The following is an 18,146-nucleotide window of genomic DNA, read 5'->3' as shown; positions in this document are numbered from 1 at the left end:
CAAGCTTATAAACGTGCTGGAAGGATTAACGCAGTCAAAGCGTTTGACAAACATAATTTCTTGCACTTACAGAAATAAAATTGATTCCAAATTTCAAAAAATATTGTCTTTGCAATGAATACAAATTGAGAAATGAAACAAATCATTGTATTTAACCTGATGGAATCACTCATAAAATTGAATTTTCATTCAGAACTGATGTAGTTTTTTTTTTTTAAGAAAAACAAATGATTACTCTATGACAAATTTCAGCTTTAAAAGCCAGTTTCTCTTCAATTCATATTCATTTTTTTTAAACCATTCTTTCCCTTGTGAGATATTACACAGAGAGGAAAAAGGAGCTAAAAAGCTATCACAAATTTGTTTTTACTTAGCCACGAGACATACTTTTTAATAAATAATCTTTGTTCTCATAAAGACACTTGTTAAAGTATCATGTCGTCCTTTTGTCATGTTGCCATTATCAACATCAACTCTGTCAAGTTGAAGTAATTTTTGTTTTATTTTATTTTCATATTTTGGTCCATTGTACCCCACATATGAAACTGTTGGTGGTGGATATTTTAGTCAAAAGCATGTTCATATTTGGGTCTCTTGTACATTGTCTTTTGAGCAGGCTTGAATCAGTAAAGGTTCCTGTGTGGCTGAGCTGTGTATGGTACTGAGCATTGGAGGATGGTGGTAAGAGCTCTTGTAGGAGTTGTAGTGGTTGTAGTGCTCCAGAGGGGGCAGTGGGAGGTGTCTCTCCATAGCAGCGACACCGGCAAGCTCTTCTTCAACTGTAATGACCTCCATGGAGGAGGCAGGGCCATCGGAATCCTGCTGGTTATGCTGCTTCCTCATCTTGTAGAAAATAACCAGCAGAACAGCAGCCATAAGTGTGATGGCCACAAAGCAGCCAATGATAATCTTTGTGGTTTTCATCACCTCATCGAGGCCATTAAGGGCTCCTTCTCCATCCAGATCAAGAACTGGAATGGTGTAAGTCCGCTCTGTGGTCCGAGTTGAAACTGGAGTACCTTTTGTGGTTGAAGATGACACCCAGCCAAATGGAGGAAGTGGGGTTTGGCTGTCATCGGGTGCCTCAATGGTCTCCACTGTAACTGTGGTAAAATAGGTCACCCCACTGTTTTCCACAGAAGTGACATTAAGCACAGCAGAGGCAGAAATGTTGCCTGCTGTGTTGCTAACCATGCAGGTGTAAGTTCCAGTGTCCTGCATCATGACACTAGTAAAGTTCAGCGTCCCATCATTGAGCACAGACAAGCGCACCTTATAGGCCCCATGTGTAACCAGTGAGCCATTTGGCGTCAACCAAGTGATGGATGTCAAGGAGCTTGTACGACATTTTAGCTCTGCACCCATTCCTTCTGTCACATTCAGGTCACTCGGTGGCTCAACAATGACAGGAATGTCACACTGGAAATAGCTATGATCCAGTTCTCCAATGTAGCGACCTTTGTAGTTGGTTGGAGTATGGCAACGGGCACAGCAACTGGTATTGGCGGGTACTGTCTCCTTCAGCCACCAGCTAAGCCACAAAATATCACAGTTGCAGTTCCAGGGGTTATGATGTAGGTGGACGCGCTCCAGGCGATGCAAAGGTGTGAATAGGTCATGTGGTAAAAATGTAAGGTTGTTGTGGGCCAGGTTGAGCTCAACCAGTGACTGTAGGTCATCAAAGGAATTTCGCTCAATTGTTTGGATCTGCGCGTGCATCATCCATAGCTTCTGAAGGTTCAGTAATCCTGTGAAGGAGCTGGGCTTGATGACTGAGAGCTGGTTGCCTGACATTTCAAGCTCTTCAAGTCTGACCAAAGGTAAAATGTTAGGAATCTCCTTGAGGTTGCACATTCCCAGGTTCAGGTAGCGCAGATTACTTAAATCTTTGAACGCTCCATCAGAAATGTAGGAGAGACGTTTGAGCTCACCTAGGTCTAGCCTTCTAAGTGAGGGTACTCTGTTGAAGGCATAGGATGGTATACTTTCGATGGGGTTGTTTCGAAGCCACAATTCCTTCAGCTTAGACAAGTACTCAAATGCTCCATTGGGGATTGTCGTGAGGCGATTATCAAATAGCTCCAAGGTGTTGAGGCTGGCTAATCCATTGAAGGCGCCAATTTCTATGCTTCGGATGTGGTTTTTGCTCAGCTGCAGGATCTCCAGATGGCGCAGATGTTTAAAACTGTCGACCTTGATCACCTGAATGAGGTTGTCCTGGAGGTTTAGGTAACGAGTGTTTGTAGAAATGCCATCTGGGACATCTCTTAAACTGCGGCGGGTACATATTACTTTGCTGAACTGATTACTGCATGAGCAGACAGAAGGGCATGTCTGAGCACGAACCAGCCCAGCCACCACCAGGATCTGAAGGGCCAAAAGCAGCACAAAGAGGGGGTTGGACAATGCCCCCTTCAGCTTACGACCTCTCATTGTCTGGCGCCGGAGGGAGGAGATCATTGTGTGCAGCGATCATAGTTCATCTGGTGTTTATATTCACTGCAACAAGAAGAAAAGACCACAAGAGAATAAGATTAGCAAGACAAAACAAAGTATGCTCTACAAGTATGTAAACTAACTGCAGCTAAAAGGCCAAATAATTTATGCATGCAACGACTAAAGGACAAAAAAAAAAGACATTCAATTTATTGCCAGTCTTTAGAAATTTATACACTGTTTCTTCGCTCTGTAAACTCACAGTGTTGCAAGTTTACAAATGATAATTGATATGGTGCTGTCACAATACATTCCGGTTTTAATTTGACATTTCTACTTTTACTATACAGATCAGGTAAGGTTGGAAGCATGAGATGGTGCCGCATCCTCTACACAGTGGAATCACATTAGGATGATACCCAACCAGGTAGACAGCCGGTACATTCCCACCTCTCCAACAATAACCTTCTATAACCTTCACAGCCAGTTGAAATGTGAGCCTCTCCTTGGCCTTCTCCAGCTACATTTTACACAGAAGCAGTGTAAGAAAGGGGAGGGGCACGCGGAAGACAGTTCACCTCTGGGTTTCTCCAATGGAAGGGACGGGGCAGGAGGGTGTGGTTAGTAGGCTAAAAGTCAATTACATCTCAGCTTTCTTCCAAATAACGCACATCACATTCATAATATTATAAATACAGGCCTATAATTCCTGCATGTTTTTTCTGAATTGTGTGAAATGACTAATGAAAATAGGTGATACAAAATGATTATGTGGTCACCCAGGTGAATTGGGTCAGGCTTGACTTCTGGTTGGGAGTGAGGTGGGGGGGCAGTCAAAACGATCAGGTGCCCAATTTAGGAATAAAAGAAGAAAATGAGAAAAGGATAAAGGTATGCAAATGTGTTCTTTCTGTATGATTACGGTATCAATGTCATGAATGAAGGCTAATGTTAACTGGTAGTGTAACACATTTGTTAGCCTTCTTGCTATGATACTTGCTAAGGTGGTATGCTTCTACAACAATAATTTGGTCTTAACAAGCACAACATCTAATTTCACCATAAAATTGTACTTAAAACTGTCAGAGAAATTATAAGGTTTTTAAAATTATTATTTTACATTATTTTATAAATGGCATAAACTGGACTTGGTGAGAGGGATGCACTTCCTGGATTGATAATAGAGGAGATCTTGTGGGATCTTGTGGGAATTCAGTGGCAAGTTCACAATGAAAGAGGAAGTGCCAAATTTTGAGCCCACACTGAAACAGGAAATGTCAAGTGTTGAACACTAACTGGAGCTACAGCAGAGGATATTAACCTGTTTCTCATTATGTTGTTTTTGCGCTGGCATGTTTATCCTCTATAAGGTTTTTGTGTAACGTTTTGTTTGTCTCAATTTAAAGAAAAAGGAATTTTAAAACAAGAGAAATAGGAGCTCTCATGTGAATAGAGAAGATCTCACGGTAATTCAGTGCACAGTCGACACTGAAACAGGAAATGCTAAATGTTGAGTCAACATTGAATCCGGGAATGCTAAAGTGAGTGGCAGCGCGCACCATGACAGCACATGATGTCAGTCAGTGACTATTTAGTGTGTAATTTGCTTGACGTTTTTAGCCATGCTAATGCTCCCCAGAAGCATTTACTGAAAGTAAAGTGTGTAGGACCTAAATGAGATGGTGAGGACTTTTGGTGAGGGGGGCAGTGTTAAGATCACTGTTGTTGAGGATTCTGGGGGGCAAAGGTCCCAGAAGCTGAAGGGTTTTACAGTAGCTGTGCTATTGCTCACCAGAAGCATTTACCAAAAGAAAAGTTTGAAGGACCTGTCATTCCCCCAGCTCTTTTATGTAAGATTCTGCCCCTTACCAAAAACCAAACCATTGTTAGAAACCAGGCCTGGGACCCTCACGTTAGAAACTAGGTCTAGGATCCTCACAGACAGTGTCCGTCTTGTGAAAGGCCCCTAAAATGAGTCATGCAACACTTTTTATACCTTGTGGGCAATACAGTAGGTGTGGTTTAGTCTCACATTTCTAATGTTATTGGCTCTCACCAACAGCGGAAGATCTCCCTGTTTCTGAAATTTGCACATATGATGGAAGTGAAACTTAACTCTCAGAAACTTCCAAACAAATAACACAAACACTTGATAACTAACATAGAATAAGGAATTAGTGCAGATATTATCTAACAGGCCTAACTGACATGATGAGATGCTGAACAATATACAGTATACAACATGCACTCCTTCTGAGGGTAAAAAGCCTTAACTGTGCCTACTGGGTCCTTATTTAGTATTCTGTGTGTCTCTTTACAACACTTTCTGCTCAAGTCATGTGTTAATCATCTCTTTTGGTGAACCCACAAGCAATAAGAAATGAGTGTATCATGACAAATGTTTTCTAAACTGTAAAAATTGTGAAGAGAGGTGGAAATGTTCTCCAGTGAGGCTCGGTGCCCGATTTAATCAGCAGAAATAAAGCTCAACAAAAAGAGAGCTTTTGCACCAGCCAGGCTGCCACAGCAGTGACTGTGTCGTGAGGCTGCAGCGAGACGAGCCTCTGCAGGGGAGTCGGTTTGAATGAGGCCACCCATTGGCACTAGCTCATTTTGTCTGGCTGGAATTTCAACAAGCCCGTGCTTAGAGGAGAAAATGTCAGACACGACTAACGCTGGTGGAGATTATCTGCTGTCATTAAAACATCTCCATTTGTATGTCCAGTGGAATACTTAAAATGAACTGTTCACTGTGTTCACTGAGCCTGAAGGATGACCTCCACCCTGCCATTGTGATCTTGGGTGGGTTATTTTTTTTTATGTGATTTAAAGAAGTGGTCTCCTACTCAAACCAGAAGGTGCTCAGAGACTGTATACCTCTACCAAGGCCACATATTCCTGTTTATTTAAAATCTCTTCTCAATCCTGAATCCAAAATATGTTCCAGATCAAATTCTAAATGAAATCCCTCATTTTCTATGACATCACTGACATTTTCTATGACATTGCGGCAGCATGGTGGATTAGCGGTTAGCACTGTTGCCTAACAGCAAGGAGGTTATGGGATCGATTCCCACCTGTGAAGTCTGCATGTTCTCCCTGTGTTTGTGTGGGTTTCCTCCCACATTTAAAGACATACAGGTTAGGTGAATTGTAAACTTTATAATTGTCCAGGTCTCCCTTGCAAAAGAAATCTTGATCTCAATGGGAAGAACCTGGTTAAATTAAATCACCCATCTGCTCACCAAATTTATTCAACATCCTCTCACAAAGTTTTGAGTTCAATATTGCCATATGCCAATCATTCTTCTGTATCTCAGTTCCAGGATGAATTCCAAAAACTGCTTGTGTCTTGGAACATTATCAATCTACTCATGAAATTTCATTGAAATCCACTCATTACTTTTTGAGTTATGATGTTAAATGACAATGTTGTCGGGATGTTGTCGGGCGGTGGAAGGAGTACTTTGAGGATCTCCTCAAACCCATCGTCGCGTCTTCCGAAGAGGAAGCAGAGACTGGGGACTCAGAGGCGGACTCATCCATTAACCAGGCCGAAGTCACCGATGTGGTTAGAAAGCTCCTCGGTGGCAAGGCTCCTGGGGTGGATGAAATCCGTCCTGAGTACTTTAAGTCTCTGGATGTTGTGGTACTGTCTTGGCTGACACGCCTCTGCAACATCACTTGGCGATCGGAGACAGTGCCTCTGGATTGGCAGACCGGGGTGGTGGTCCCTCTGTTTAAGAAGGGGGACCGGAGGGTGTGTTCCAACTATAGGGGGATCACACTTCTCAGCCTCCCCGGTAAGGTCTATTCCAGAGTACTGGAGAGGAGAATTCAACCGATGGTCGAACCTCGGATTCAGGAAGAGCAGTGTGGTTTTCGTCCTGGTCACGGCACACTGGACCAGCTCTACACGCTCCATCGGGTGCTCGAGGGTTCATGGGAGTTCGCCCAACCAGTCCACATGTGTTTTGTGGATCTGGAGAAGGCATTCAACCGTGTCCCTCGGGGCACCCTGTGGGGAGTGCTCCGGGAGTACGGGGTCCGGGGTCCTTTGCTAAGGGCTATATGGTCCCTGTACGACTGCAGCAGGAGCTTGGTTCACATTGCCGGTAGTAAGTCAAACCTGTTTACAGTGCTCGTTGGCCTCTGCCAGGGCTGCCCTTTGTCACCGCTTCTGTTCATTATTTTTAAGGACAGAATTTCTAGGTGCAGCTAGGGTGTAGACGGGGTCTGGTTTGGGAACCACAGAATCTTGTCTCTGCTGTTTGCGGACAATGTGGTTCTGTTGGCTTCATCAAATCAGGACCTTCAGCGTGCACTGGGGTGGTTTGCAGCCGAGTGTGAAGCGTCCGGGATGAAAATCAGCACCTCCAAATCCGAGGCCATGGTTCTTCACGGGAAAAAGGTGCTTTGCCCTCTTCAGGTCGGTGGAGTGTCCTTGCCTCAAGTGGAGGAGTTTAAGTATCTCGGGGTCTTGTTCACGAGTGAGGGACGGATGGAGCGTGAGATCGATAGACGGATCGGTGCAGCATCTGCAGTGATGCGGTCGCTGTATCGGACCATCGTGGTTGCTTTATCAACATTTTTTCTGGACCTGTGAGGAATATCTGAGTGGACACTATTTGAGAATGCCGAACTGTTTACTCAGAGACTGCTACCTGCTGCTTTGGATTCTGAACTAACAGTCTTTTTCAAGACTCTTTCAAGCTAACTAGCTTGCTATTTATTTTATTTTTTAGCACTGTTGCCGTGCGTTATCTGTGCTGCTCCACAGTGTTACCTGTGCTGCTCCACAGCGTGTCTGGTGGATTTTTATTTTTTTTATTTTTTAGCACCGTTGCCGTGCGTTACCTGTGCTGCTCTTTGACCTGTCTGGTGGATTTTTATTTTTTTTATTTTTTAGCACTGTTACCGTGCGTTACCTGTGCTGCTCCATGGCCTGTTTGGTGGATTTTTATTTTATTTTTTAGCACTGTTGCCGTGCGTTACCTGTGCTGCTCCACAATCTGTCTGGTGGATTTTTATTTTATTTAACAGTCTTTTTCAAGACTTTTTCACCGTGCTCCAACGTCTGAAGAGGACCTCTAACTGTCGAAACGTCACGACGGAGCACTTTTTCTTCAAATTTTTTTTTTTTTTTTTTGGCCATATCAATTTCCTTTGGCAAGCTAACTAGCTTGCTAACGCTTTCGTTTTTATTTTATCTTTTAGCACTGTCACCGTGCGTTACCTGTGTTGCTCCTCAGCGTGTCTGGTGGATTTTTATATTTTATTATTTTATTTTATTTTTTAGCACCGTTGTCGTGCGTTACCTGTGCTGCTCCTTGGCCTGTCTGGTGGATTTTTATTTTATTTTTAGCATTGTTGCCGTGTGTTACCTGTGCTGCTCCATGGCCTTTCGGGTGGATTTTTATTTTATTTTTTAGCACTGTTCCCGTGCGTTACCTGTGCTGCTCCACAGCCTGTCTGGTGGATTTTTATTTTATTTTATTTTATTTTTAGCACTGTTGCCGTGCGTTGCCTGTGCTGCTTCATGGCCTGTCTGGTGCCCTAACTAAAGCACTCCTTCTGCTGAATCACCTCTAAATTATTTACACATTATTCACTTTGCGTGTTTTTAGGAATCCGCTAGGTTAGCGTAGCTATTAGCTCTTAGCCGATTTAGCATGGCGGCTTCTCCTGTCTCTCCCGCACTTTTTTGCTCTGGGTGTGAAATGTTTAGTTATTCCTCGGCCTCCTTTAGCAGTAACGGTACTTGTAATAAGTGTAGCTTATTTGTAGCTTTGGAGGCCAGGCTGGGCGAATTGGAGACTCGGCTCCGCACCGTGGAAAATGCTACAGCTAGCCAGCCCCCTGTAGTCAGTGCGGGCCAAGGTAGCTTAGCCGCCGTTAGCTCCCCCCTGGCAGATCCCGAGCAGTCGGAAAAGCAGGCTGATTGGGTGACTGTAAGGAGGAAGCGTAGCCCCAAACAGAAGCCCCGTGTACACCGTCAACCCATTCACATCTCTAACCGTTTTTCCCCACTCGACGATACACCCGCCGAGGATCAAACTCTGGTTATTGGCGACTCTGTTTTGAGAAATGTGAAGTTAGCGACACCAGCAACCATAGTCAATTGTCTTCCGGGGGCCAGAGCAGGCGACATTGAAGGAAATTTGAAACTGCTGGCTAAGGCTAAACGTAAATTTGGTAAGATTGTAATTCACGTCGGCAGTAATGACATTCGGTTACGCCAATCGGAGGTCACTAAAATTAACATTAAATCGGTGTGTAATTTTGCAAAAACAATGTCGGACTCTGTAGTTTTCTCTGGGCCCCTCCCCAATCGGACCGGGAGTGACATGTTTAGCCACATGTTTTCTTTGAATTGCTGGCTGTCTGAGTGGTGTCCAAAAAATGAGGTGGGCTTTATAGATAATTGGCGGAGTTTCTGGGGAAAACCTGGTCTTGTTGGGAGAGACGGCATCCATCCTACTTTGGATGGAGCAGCTCTCATTTCTAGAAATTTGGCCAATTTTCTTGAATCCTCCAAACTGTGACTATCCAAGGTTGGGACCAGGAAGCAGAGTTGTAGTCTTACACACCTCTCTGCGGCTCCTCCCCCCCTGCCGTCCCCTCACTGCCCTGTCCCCGTGGGGACGGTGCCTGCTCCCAGACCACCAATAACCAGCAAAAATCTATTTAAGCATAAAAATTCAAAAAGAAAAAATAATATAGCACTTTCAACTGCACCACAGACTAAAACAGTTAAATGTGGTCTATTAAACATTAGGTCTCTCTCTTCTAAGTCCCTGTTGGTAAATTTTATAATAATTGATCAACATATTGATTTATTCTGCTTAACAGAAACCTGGTTACAGCAGGATGAATATGTTAGTTTAAATGAGTCAACACCCCCGAGTCACACTAACTGTCAGAATGCTCGTAGCACGGGCCGGGGCGGAGGATTAGCAGCAATCTTCCATTCCAGCTTATTAATTAATCAAAAACCCAGACAGAGCTTTAATTCATTTGAAAGTTTGTCTCTTAGTCTTGTCCATCCAAATTGGAAGTCCCAAAAACCTGTTTTATTTGTTATTATCTATCGTCCACCTGGTCGTTACTGTGAGTTTCTCTGTGAATTTTCAGACCTTTTGTCTGACTTAGTGCTTAGCTCAGATAAGATAATTATAGTGGGCGATTTTAACATCCACACAGATGCTGAGAATGACAGCCTCAACACTGCATTTAATCTATTATTAGACTCTATTGGCTTTGCTCAAAAAGTAAATGAGTCCACCCACCACTTTAATCATATCTTAGATCTTGTTCTGATTTATGGTATGGAAATAGAAGACTTAACAGTATTCCCTGAAAACTCCCTTCTGTCTGATCATTCCTTAATAACATTTACATTTACTCTGATGGACTACCCAGCAGTGGGGAATAAGTTTCATTACACTAGAAGTCTTTCAGAAAGCGCTGTAACTAGGTTTAAGGATATGGTTCTTTCTTTATGTTTTCTAATGCCATATACCAACACAGTGCAGAGTAGCTACTTAAACTCTGTAAGGGAGATAGAGTATCTCGTCAATAGTTTTACATCCTCATTGAAGACAACTTTGGATGCTGTAGCTCCTCTGAAAAAGAGAGCTTTAAATCAGAAGTGTCTGACTCCGTGGTATAACTCACAAACTCGTAGCTTAAAGCAGATAACACGCAAGTTGGAGAGGAAATGGCGTCTCATTAACTTAGAAGATCTTTACTTAGCCTGGAAAAAGAGTTTGTTGCTCTATAAAAAAGCCCTCCGCAAAGCTAGGACATCTTTCTACTCATCACTAATTGAAGAAAATAAGAACAACCCCAGGTTTCTCTTCAGCACTGTAGCCAGGCTGATAAAGAGTCAGAGCTCTGTTGAGCTGAGTATTCCATTGACTTTAACTAGTAATGACTTCATGACTTTCTTTGCTAACAAAATTTTAACTATTAGAGAAAAAATTACTCATAACCATCCCAAAGACGTATCGTTATCTTTGGCTGCTTTCAGTGATGTCGGTATTTGGTTAGACTCTTTCTCTCCGATTGTTCCGTCTGAGTTATTTTCTTTAGTTACTTCATCCAAGCCATCAACATGTTTATTAGACCCCATTCCTACCAGGCTGCTCAAGGAAGCCCTACCATTATTTAATGCTTCGATCTTAAATATGATCAATCTATCTTTGTTAGTTGGCTATGTACCACAGGCTTTTAAGGTGGCAGTAATTAAACCATTACTTAAAAAGCCATCACTTGACCCAGCTGTCTTGGCTAATTATAGGCCAATCTCCAACCTTCCTTTTCTCTCAAAAATTCTTGAAAGGGTAGTTGTAAAACAGCTAACTGATCATCTGCAGAGGAATGGTCTATTTGAAGAGTTTCAGTCAGGTTTTAGAATTCATCATAGTACAGAAACAGCATTAGTGAAGGTTACAAATGATCTTCTTATGGCCTCGGACAGTGGACTCATCTCTGTGCTTGTTCTGTTAGACCTCAGTGCTGCTTTTGATACTGTTGACCATGGGATTTTATTACAGAGATTAGAGCATGCCATAGGTATTAAAGGCACTGCGCTGCTGTGGTTTGAGTCATATTTGTCTAATAGATTACAATTTGTCCATGTAAATGGGGAATCTTCTTCACAGACTAAAGTTAATTATGGAGTTCCACAGGGTTCTGTGCTGGGGCCAATTTTATTCACTCTATACATGCTTCCCTTAGGCAGTATTATTAGACGGTATTGCTTAAATTTTCACTGTTACGCAGATGATACCCAGCTTTATCTATCCATGAAGTCAGAGGACACACACCAATTAGCTAAACTGCAGGATTGTCTTACAGACATAAAGACATGGATGACCTCTAATTTCCTGCTTCTAAACTCAGATAAAACTGAAGTTATTGTACTTGGCCCACAAATCTTAGAAACATGGTGTCTAACCAGATCCTTACTCTGGATGGCACTGCCCTGACCTCTAGTAGTACTGTGAGAAATCTTGGAGTCATTTTTGATCAGGATATGTCATTCAAAGCGCATATTAAGCAAATATGTAGGACTGCTTTTTTGCATTTACGCAATATCTCTAAAATCAGAAAGGTCTTGTCTCAGAGTGATGCTGAGAAACTAATTCATGCATTTGTTTCCTCTAGGCTGGACTATTGTAATTCATTACTATCAGGTTGTCCTAAAAGTTCCCTAAGGAGCCTTCAGTTAATTCAAAATGCTGCAGCTAGAGTACTGACGGGGACTAGAAGGAGAGAGCATATCTCACCCATATTGGCCTCCCTTCATTGGCTTCCTGTTAATTCTAGAATAGAATTTAAAATTCTTCTTCTTACTTATAAGGTTTTGAATAATCAGGTCCCATCTTATCTTAGGGACCTTGTAGTACCATATCACCCTAATAGAGCGCTTCGCTCTCTGACTGCAGGCTTACTTGTAGTTCCTAGGGTTTGTAGGAGTAGAATGGGAGGTAGAGCCTTCAGCTTTCAGACTCCTCTCCTCTGGAACCAGCTCCCAATTCAGATCAGGGAGACAGACACCCTCTCTACTTTTAAGATTAGGCTTAAAACTTTCCTTTTTGCTAAAGCTTATAGTTAGGGCTGGATCAGGTGACCCTGAACCATCCCTTAGTTATGCTGCTGTGGACATAGACTGCTGGGGGGTTCCCATGATGCACTGTTTCTTTCTTTGCTCTGTATGCACCACTCTGCATTTAATCATTGGTGGTCGATCTTTGCTCCCCCCATAGCATGTCTTTTTTCTTGGTTCTCTCCCTCAGCCCCAACCAGTCCCAGCAGAAGACTGCCCCTCCCTGAGCCTGGTTCTGCTGGAGGTTTCTTCCTGTTGAAAGGGAGTTTTTCCTTCCCACTGTAGCCTAGTGCTTGCTCACAGGGGGTCGTTTTGACCGTTGGGGTTTTACGTTATTGTTGTATGGCCTTGCCTTACAGTGTAAAGCGCCTTGGGGCAACTGTTTGTTGTGATTTGGCGCTATATTAAAAGAAATTGAATTGAAAAAATTGAATTGAAGAGAGAGCTGAGTAGGGGGGCAAAGCTCTCGATTTACCGATCGATCTACGTTCCGATCCTCACCTATGGTCATGAGATTTGGCTCATGACCGAAAGAACGAGATCACGAGTACAAGCGGCCGAGATGAGTTTCCTCCACAGGGTGGCTGGGCGCTCCCTTAAACAGTTAAACAGTTAAACAGGTTATTTATTTCAGCAACAACACAGCAGCATAAAGACAACATATCAAACAAATCAAAAAAACAAGATCAAATTTAACACCGTGTGCCTGAAAAGGGGGTGGGAAGAAGCAAAGCTTATAAATTACCCACCCCTCATACCCCATCCCAAAAGTCCAAGTCCAACATATAATTACACTTATGCTCACACTCCTATATATACAAATAAGCAAATTAAATACATACATCCACAAATGTATACATCTTTTTTTTTTTTTTTTTATTATGATTTTCTTTATATCCAGAAATTATTAATTTCTTATAATGTTTCTTAAAACAGACTAAAGAACTACATAATCTAATTTCCACAGGACATTTGTTCCAAATCTTCACCCCTTTAACTGAAACACAAAAACCCTTGACATTAGTACGTACGGGAGGCTTCTTAAAAACCATACATCCTCGTAAACTGTATTCAGATTTCCTGATCTTGAACAGGCTCTGGACATAAAGTGGCAAGGCCTGGTTATTAGCTTTGTACAAAGTTTGTATGGTGATATAATCCACTAAATCTCTAAATTTCAGTAAATTTAAAGTCATAAACAGAGAATGCGTTGGCTCAAGATAAGGTTTATTACAGATGATTCTGATGGCATGTTTTTGTAAAAGAAATACATGATTGGTATTTGATTTGTAAGTGTTACCCCAGAGTTCGATACAATATGTCATATATGGTACAATTAAAGAATGATATAATCTGAGTAGCCCATCCTGGGACAATATGTCCTTGACCCTGTACATGATAGCGATAGATTTTGACATTTTAAATTTTATATAATTTATATGAGGTTTCCAGCTGAGTTTATTGTCAATTATAACACCTAGAAATTTGTTCTCAGTTACTATCTGTATTTCCATATTGTTAATGGTTACACTTTACATTTAGGCACAAGTTTATTTCCAAAAATCATACATTTGGTTTTCCCAAGATGAACTGACAATTTATTAGCATCAAACCAAGCCTTAAATTTATCCAGTTCGTTTACCACCGTGTCCAGAAGCTGTTCAAGATTATCACCACTGCAAAATACAGTTGTGTCATCTGCAAAAAGAACACACCTCAGTACCCGTGACACATAACATATATCATTTATATATAAAATAAACAACAAAGGACCTAACACTGAACCCTGGGGCACCCCACACGTAATTTCCCGAAGTTCGGAATCAATGTTATTGTATTGAACATACTGATACCGACCATGTAAATAACTATTTATCCAGTCATATGCTAATCCTCTGATTCCATATTTCTGTAATTTAGTTAGCAATATTTCATGATTCATGATTTCAACGCTTTCTGTAAATCAAAAAAAAATACCTACTGTATATTGCTTGTTATCGACTGCAGTCGCTATATTTTCCACGAAATCCATCAATGCATGTGAAGTAGTCCTAGATTTTCTAAATCCATATTGTTCTTCACAGAGTATCTCATGCTTTAGTAAGTAATTATCCAGTCTTTTTACAAAAATTTTTTCTAGTATTTTAGAAAATTGGGGTAAAAGTGAGATAGGTCTGTAATTTGAAAAAGTGTGTTTGTCACCAGTTTTAAACAAAGGTATTACTTTGGCTATCTTCATCTGTGAAGGAAATTTACCAAAACTTAATGATATATTACAAATATAAGTGAAAGGTTTTACTATACAATCAATGATTTTTTTCAACAAAGCCATATCCAAATTATTGAAGTCCTTTGATTTCTTACTTTTAGAATTCTGCACCAGATCAATTATTTCTTTTTCATTTGTTCCACCAACAAACATTGACACAGATTTATTAAATGTTATCTTATTTTCAAAAGATTTAACGCTCAATGAATCAATATTACTGGCAAGATTTTTACCTACATTGACAAAATATTCATTAAAATGGTCAGCAATGGTCTCATTATCTTCTATCACAGTATTATTGGAAAGAAAAAAGAAGGATAATCTCTACCATTTTTGTTCTTTTTTATTACTTCATTTAAAATATTCCATGTATTTTTTATATTATTCTTATTTTTAACAAGTAAGTCACTATAATATCTTTTCTTACTAAATCTCATAATATGAATTAATTTATTCTTATATATTTTATATTTACTTTCAGCTTCCTTTGATCTCGATTTTATAAATTGTTTATACAGTAAGTTCTTCTTTTTACATGCCCTCTGAAGACCCTTGGTTATCCATGGTTTATTGCTGTATCGGTTAGTATATATCTTGTTAACAAGAGGACAGTGTTTATCGTATAACTTAGAAATGATAGAAATAAAACCATCATAAGATTCATCAACATCATCAACATAAACATCATTCCAATTCTGGCATAATAAATCCACCCTTAAATTATCAACAGTTATTGGTGTGACATTTCTACTCAATCTATTACAATCCTTTTGAAACACTCGATCATGTGATGCAAAAACAGTAAATACTGGCAGGTGATCACTGATATCATTTACCAGCAATCCCGCACTGACATTACCAGATATGACATTAGTTAAAATATTGTCAATAAGGGTTGTTGAATTCACAGTTATTCTACTTGGATGAATGATGGTCGGAAATACTCCCAAACAATATAAAGAATTTATAAATGAAGTGGTTTGTGGATGATTGTGAGGATTTAGAAAATCAATATTAAAATCACCACAGATAATAAATGTGAATTCTTATTTATTTTGTTGTACATTCCCATAATTACTTCTTCAAAAGTATCAATATTTGCTCCGGGAGCTCTGTATAAACAACTAACAACCGTATTTTTTGAATTTATGGATGTAATTTTAACCGTAACACATTCCATGATATTATCAACTGTGAATGACATATTGTGACATATAATGCCACACCCCCGCCACACCCCCGCCTCTTCTCTTCTGTTGATTTACCTGAAACAATTGATAACCTTCCAACTGTACAAGATCTTGATTGACATCAGTTAACCATGTTTCTGATATAGCGATCACTGAAAAACTTTTTCTAGATGTATCTAAACAATCATTTATCCTTGAAAAATTCAGAGAAAGACTTCTACTATTAAAATGTATTATTGAAAAATCTCCATCTTTAATTTTATAATCATTAAATTGTTCTTCTGTAAAATAATTACATTGTCGCTCGATATTGTCACTAAAAAAAGAATCTGGATCTGATTCAAGTTCAAAATGGTGAGAGGCAGGATGACTATAATTAAATGTTTCCAAACAGAGCTCCTTGGCAGAAATAAACTGATTATTAACCGTGTTCATTATATTACATACAGATTTTCCTCCATCATCACAATCAACCAGTACATTTCTTTATGTATTACTTCACAACTTACATCAGTTAAACTTACTAAGATCATGTTCATCTTTAATCCATAAGGTTTTAGCTTCTTCAGGTGCTCCATTTAATTTAATATAAACTTTACAGTTAAATGTCCATGTAGCCTGTATCTTGTTTTGTTTTCTTAAAAATCGTGCCTGTCTTGCTAAATCTGAATTTTTCTTGGTCAAGTATTTAGAGATAGGGTGAGGAGCTCGGTCACTCTGGAGGAGCTCGGAGTCGAGCCGCTGCTCCTCCACGTCGAAAGGAGTCAGTTGAGGTGGCTTGGGCATCTTTTCCGGATGCCCCCTGGACGCCTCGCTGGAGAGGTGTTCCGGGCACGTCCCATTGGGAGGAGGCCCTGGGGAAGACCCAGGACACTGGAGGGACTACATCTCTCGGCTGGCTTGGGAACACCTTGGGGTTCCCCCGGAGGAGCTGGGGGAGGTGTGTGTGGATCGGGAGGTCTGGGCGGCTTTGCTTGAGCTGCTGCCCCCGCGACCCGACTCCGGATAAAGCGGAAAATGGATGGATGGATGTTAAAAGACAAACAACCAACCAGACAAATGCTGGTGAAATTGTGTAAGAGCAATTGTGTAATCAGCGTAATCAAAGTATTTTCTGAAAACATAGTATGTACTATCAACATATGTACTATATGCAGTATATGCACAAAATCAGTGGCACTGTAAATCTATACGTGAAATGTATTTAACCCATTTTTTTTTTATGCAACATGATTAAAATGATGTAGTTTAATGCACAGTGCAGAGAAGTATGTCATGATTATACATAAATTCTTTGCCCACCATTGTCAAAATAAGGTATACTGCCACAATTTTTTCCTTTTTTGTGTAGTTTTGCAAAATATTTAGTGTAATCATTCCATGATGGAGGCACAGACACAGACATGTTTTTCTTACAAAACTGATTTGATTTTCTAACCTGTCATGTACTGGTGCAAGACGTTTTCCAAATGAATCAAAATGTGGCTATTCCAGTTTTGACAAGGACATTTGACCATATTTTGTCATTTTAACCTCTCTGCAATGACTCCTTCTACTGTATGTGGATGGCAGAATTTGTGGAGCCTTATGTACTGTACCATCCTCTTCTGTGCATGCTCATGCTTCTCTAAGGTGAAAAAGAAGTCAGCAGGCTACACAGCATTTTGTTATCATGGTGCTGTCCTCTCAGAATAAAAGTGATTTATTTTATTATACATCTGACTGAAATCCATTGTTCTGATTGGCTGATTCACGTGTAATAATTGCAATACTTTTCACAATAAATCATCCAAAGTTAACAATGGCCACATTATTGACTGATTCTGCACCATTTCGGGCAACATTATGTCTGATTGCGGACCGATTTTGTCATAACGGGGCAACAATGTTTCGCGCATGCGCGGGGGTGATGCGACACAGATGACTGCTCATCTCTCTCTCTCTCTTTCTCTCTCCTCCACTTCTCTCTCCACTTCTCTACTCGTCTCATCTCTCTCTCTCTACGAAACTTCTCTCTCCACTTCTCTACTCATCTCTCTCATCTCTCTCTCAATCTCTCTCTCTACTAAACTTCTCTCTCCACTTCTCTACTCATCTCTCTCTCTTTCTCTCTCTCTCTCTCTCTACGTCACAATTTCATGGCGGAGAACAGATTGTTTGCGTCCATGGATACTGATAGGATAAACTCTCTTCTATCTAAGAAAGACAGTGAGAGTACCATGAAAAGTATCAAGAAACGTTCCGCACTGTTCAAGGAGTTTTTAGCGAAGGACGATGGGAAAGATTTGCATGGTGTTTTACCCGACAAGTTCGAGAAGCTTCCCATTGCTGAGCTCCAAGTCTGGTCAGAGGCTGAAACACAGTGAGTTTGAACAGGAAATGACTTAGCAAATTTTTCACACAATTGTAAAGATAAATTTATTAACTACACAGACGTATAATAAAGCAAATGGTGACTAGTTTATCGGGCAGCATTATCGGGGATCATTGTTGCCCGTGGCCTTCGGCCTTGGGCAACAATGATCCCTCGGGGTGACACCATTATGCTGCCCTCCAAACCAGTCACTATTTGTATAGTATTACATAGCTCAAAATTGCAACTGTTGTTAAATGTTTGTGTAAAATATGTAGCTCATCA

General features: G+C 40.7%; 1 protein-coding gene across 1 annotated transcript in view; it reads right to left on the bottom strand.

The window, feature by feature from the left end:
- Positions 1-456: 456 nt before the first annotated feature.
- lrrc4cb (leucine rich repeat containing 4C, genome duplicate b) overlaps positions 457-18,146 on the bottom strand; it is a 221,799-nt gene continuing 204,109 nt past the window's right edge. The window contains exon 2 of the mRNA XM_034184684.1: positions 457-2,499. Coding sequence (XP_034040575.1) covers positions 580-2,460 — 1,881 coding nt within the window. The 5' untranslated portion in view covers positions 2,461-2,499 and the 3' untranslated portion in view covers positions 457-579. The remainder of the gene's footprint in view (positions 2,500-18,146) is intronic.

Source organism: Thalassophryne amazonica, chromosome 2, assembly GCF_902500255.1.
Source record: "Thalassophryne amazonica chromosome 2, fThaAma1.1, whole genome shotgun sequence".
In the NCBI taxonomy this organism is placed as follows: Eukaryota; Metazoa; Chordata; class Actinopteri; order Batrachoidiformes; family Batrachoididae; genus Thalassophryne; species Thalassophryne amazonica.
The sequence above is the reverse complement of the archived record's forward strand: the minus strand, read 5'-3'. Positions and strand labels throughout refer to the sequence as shown.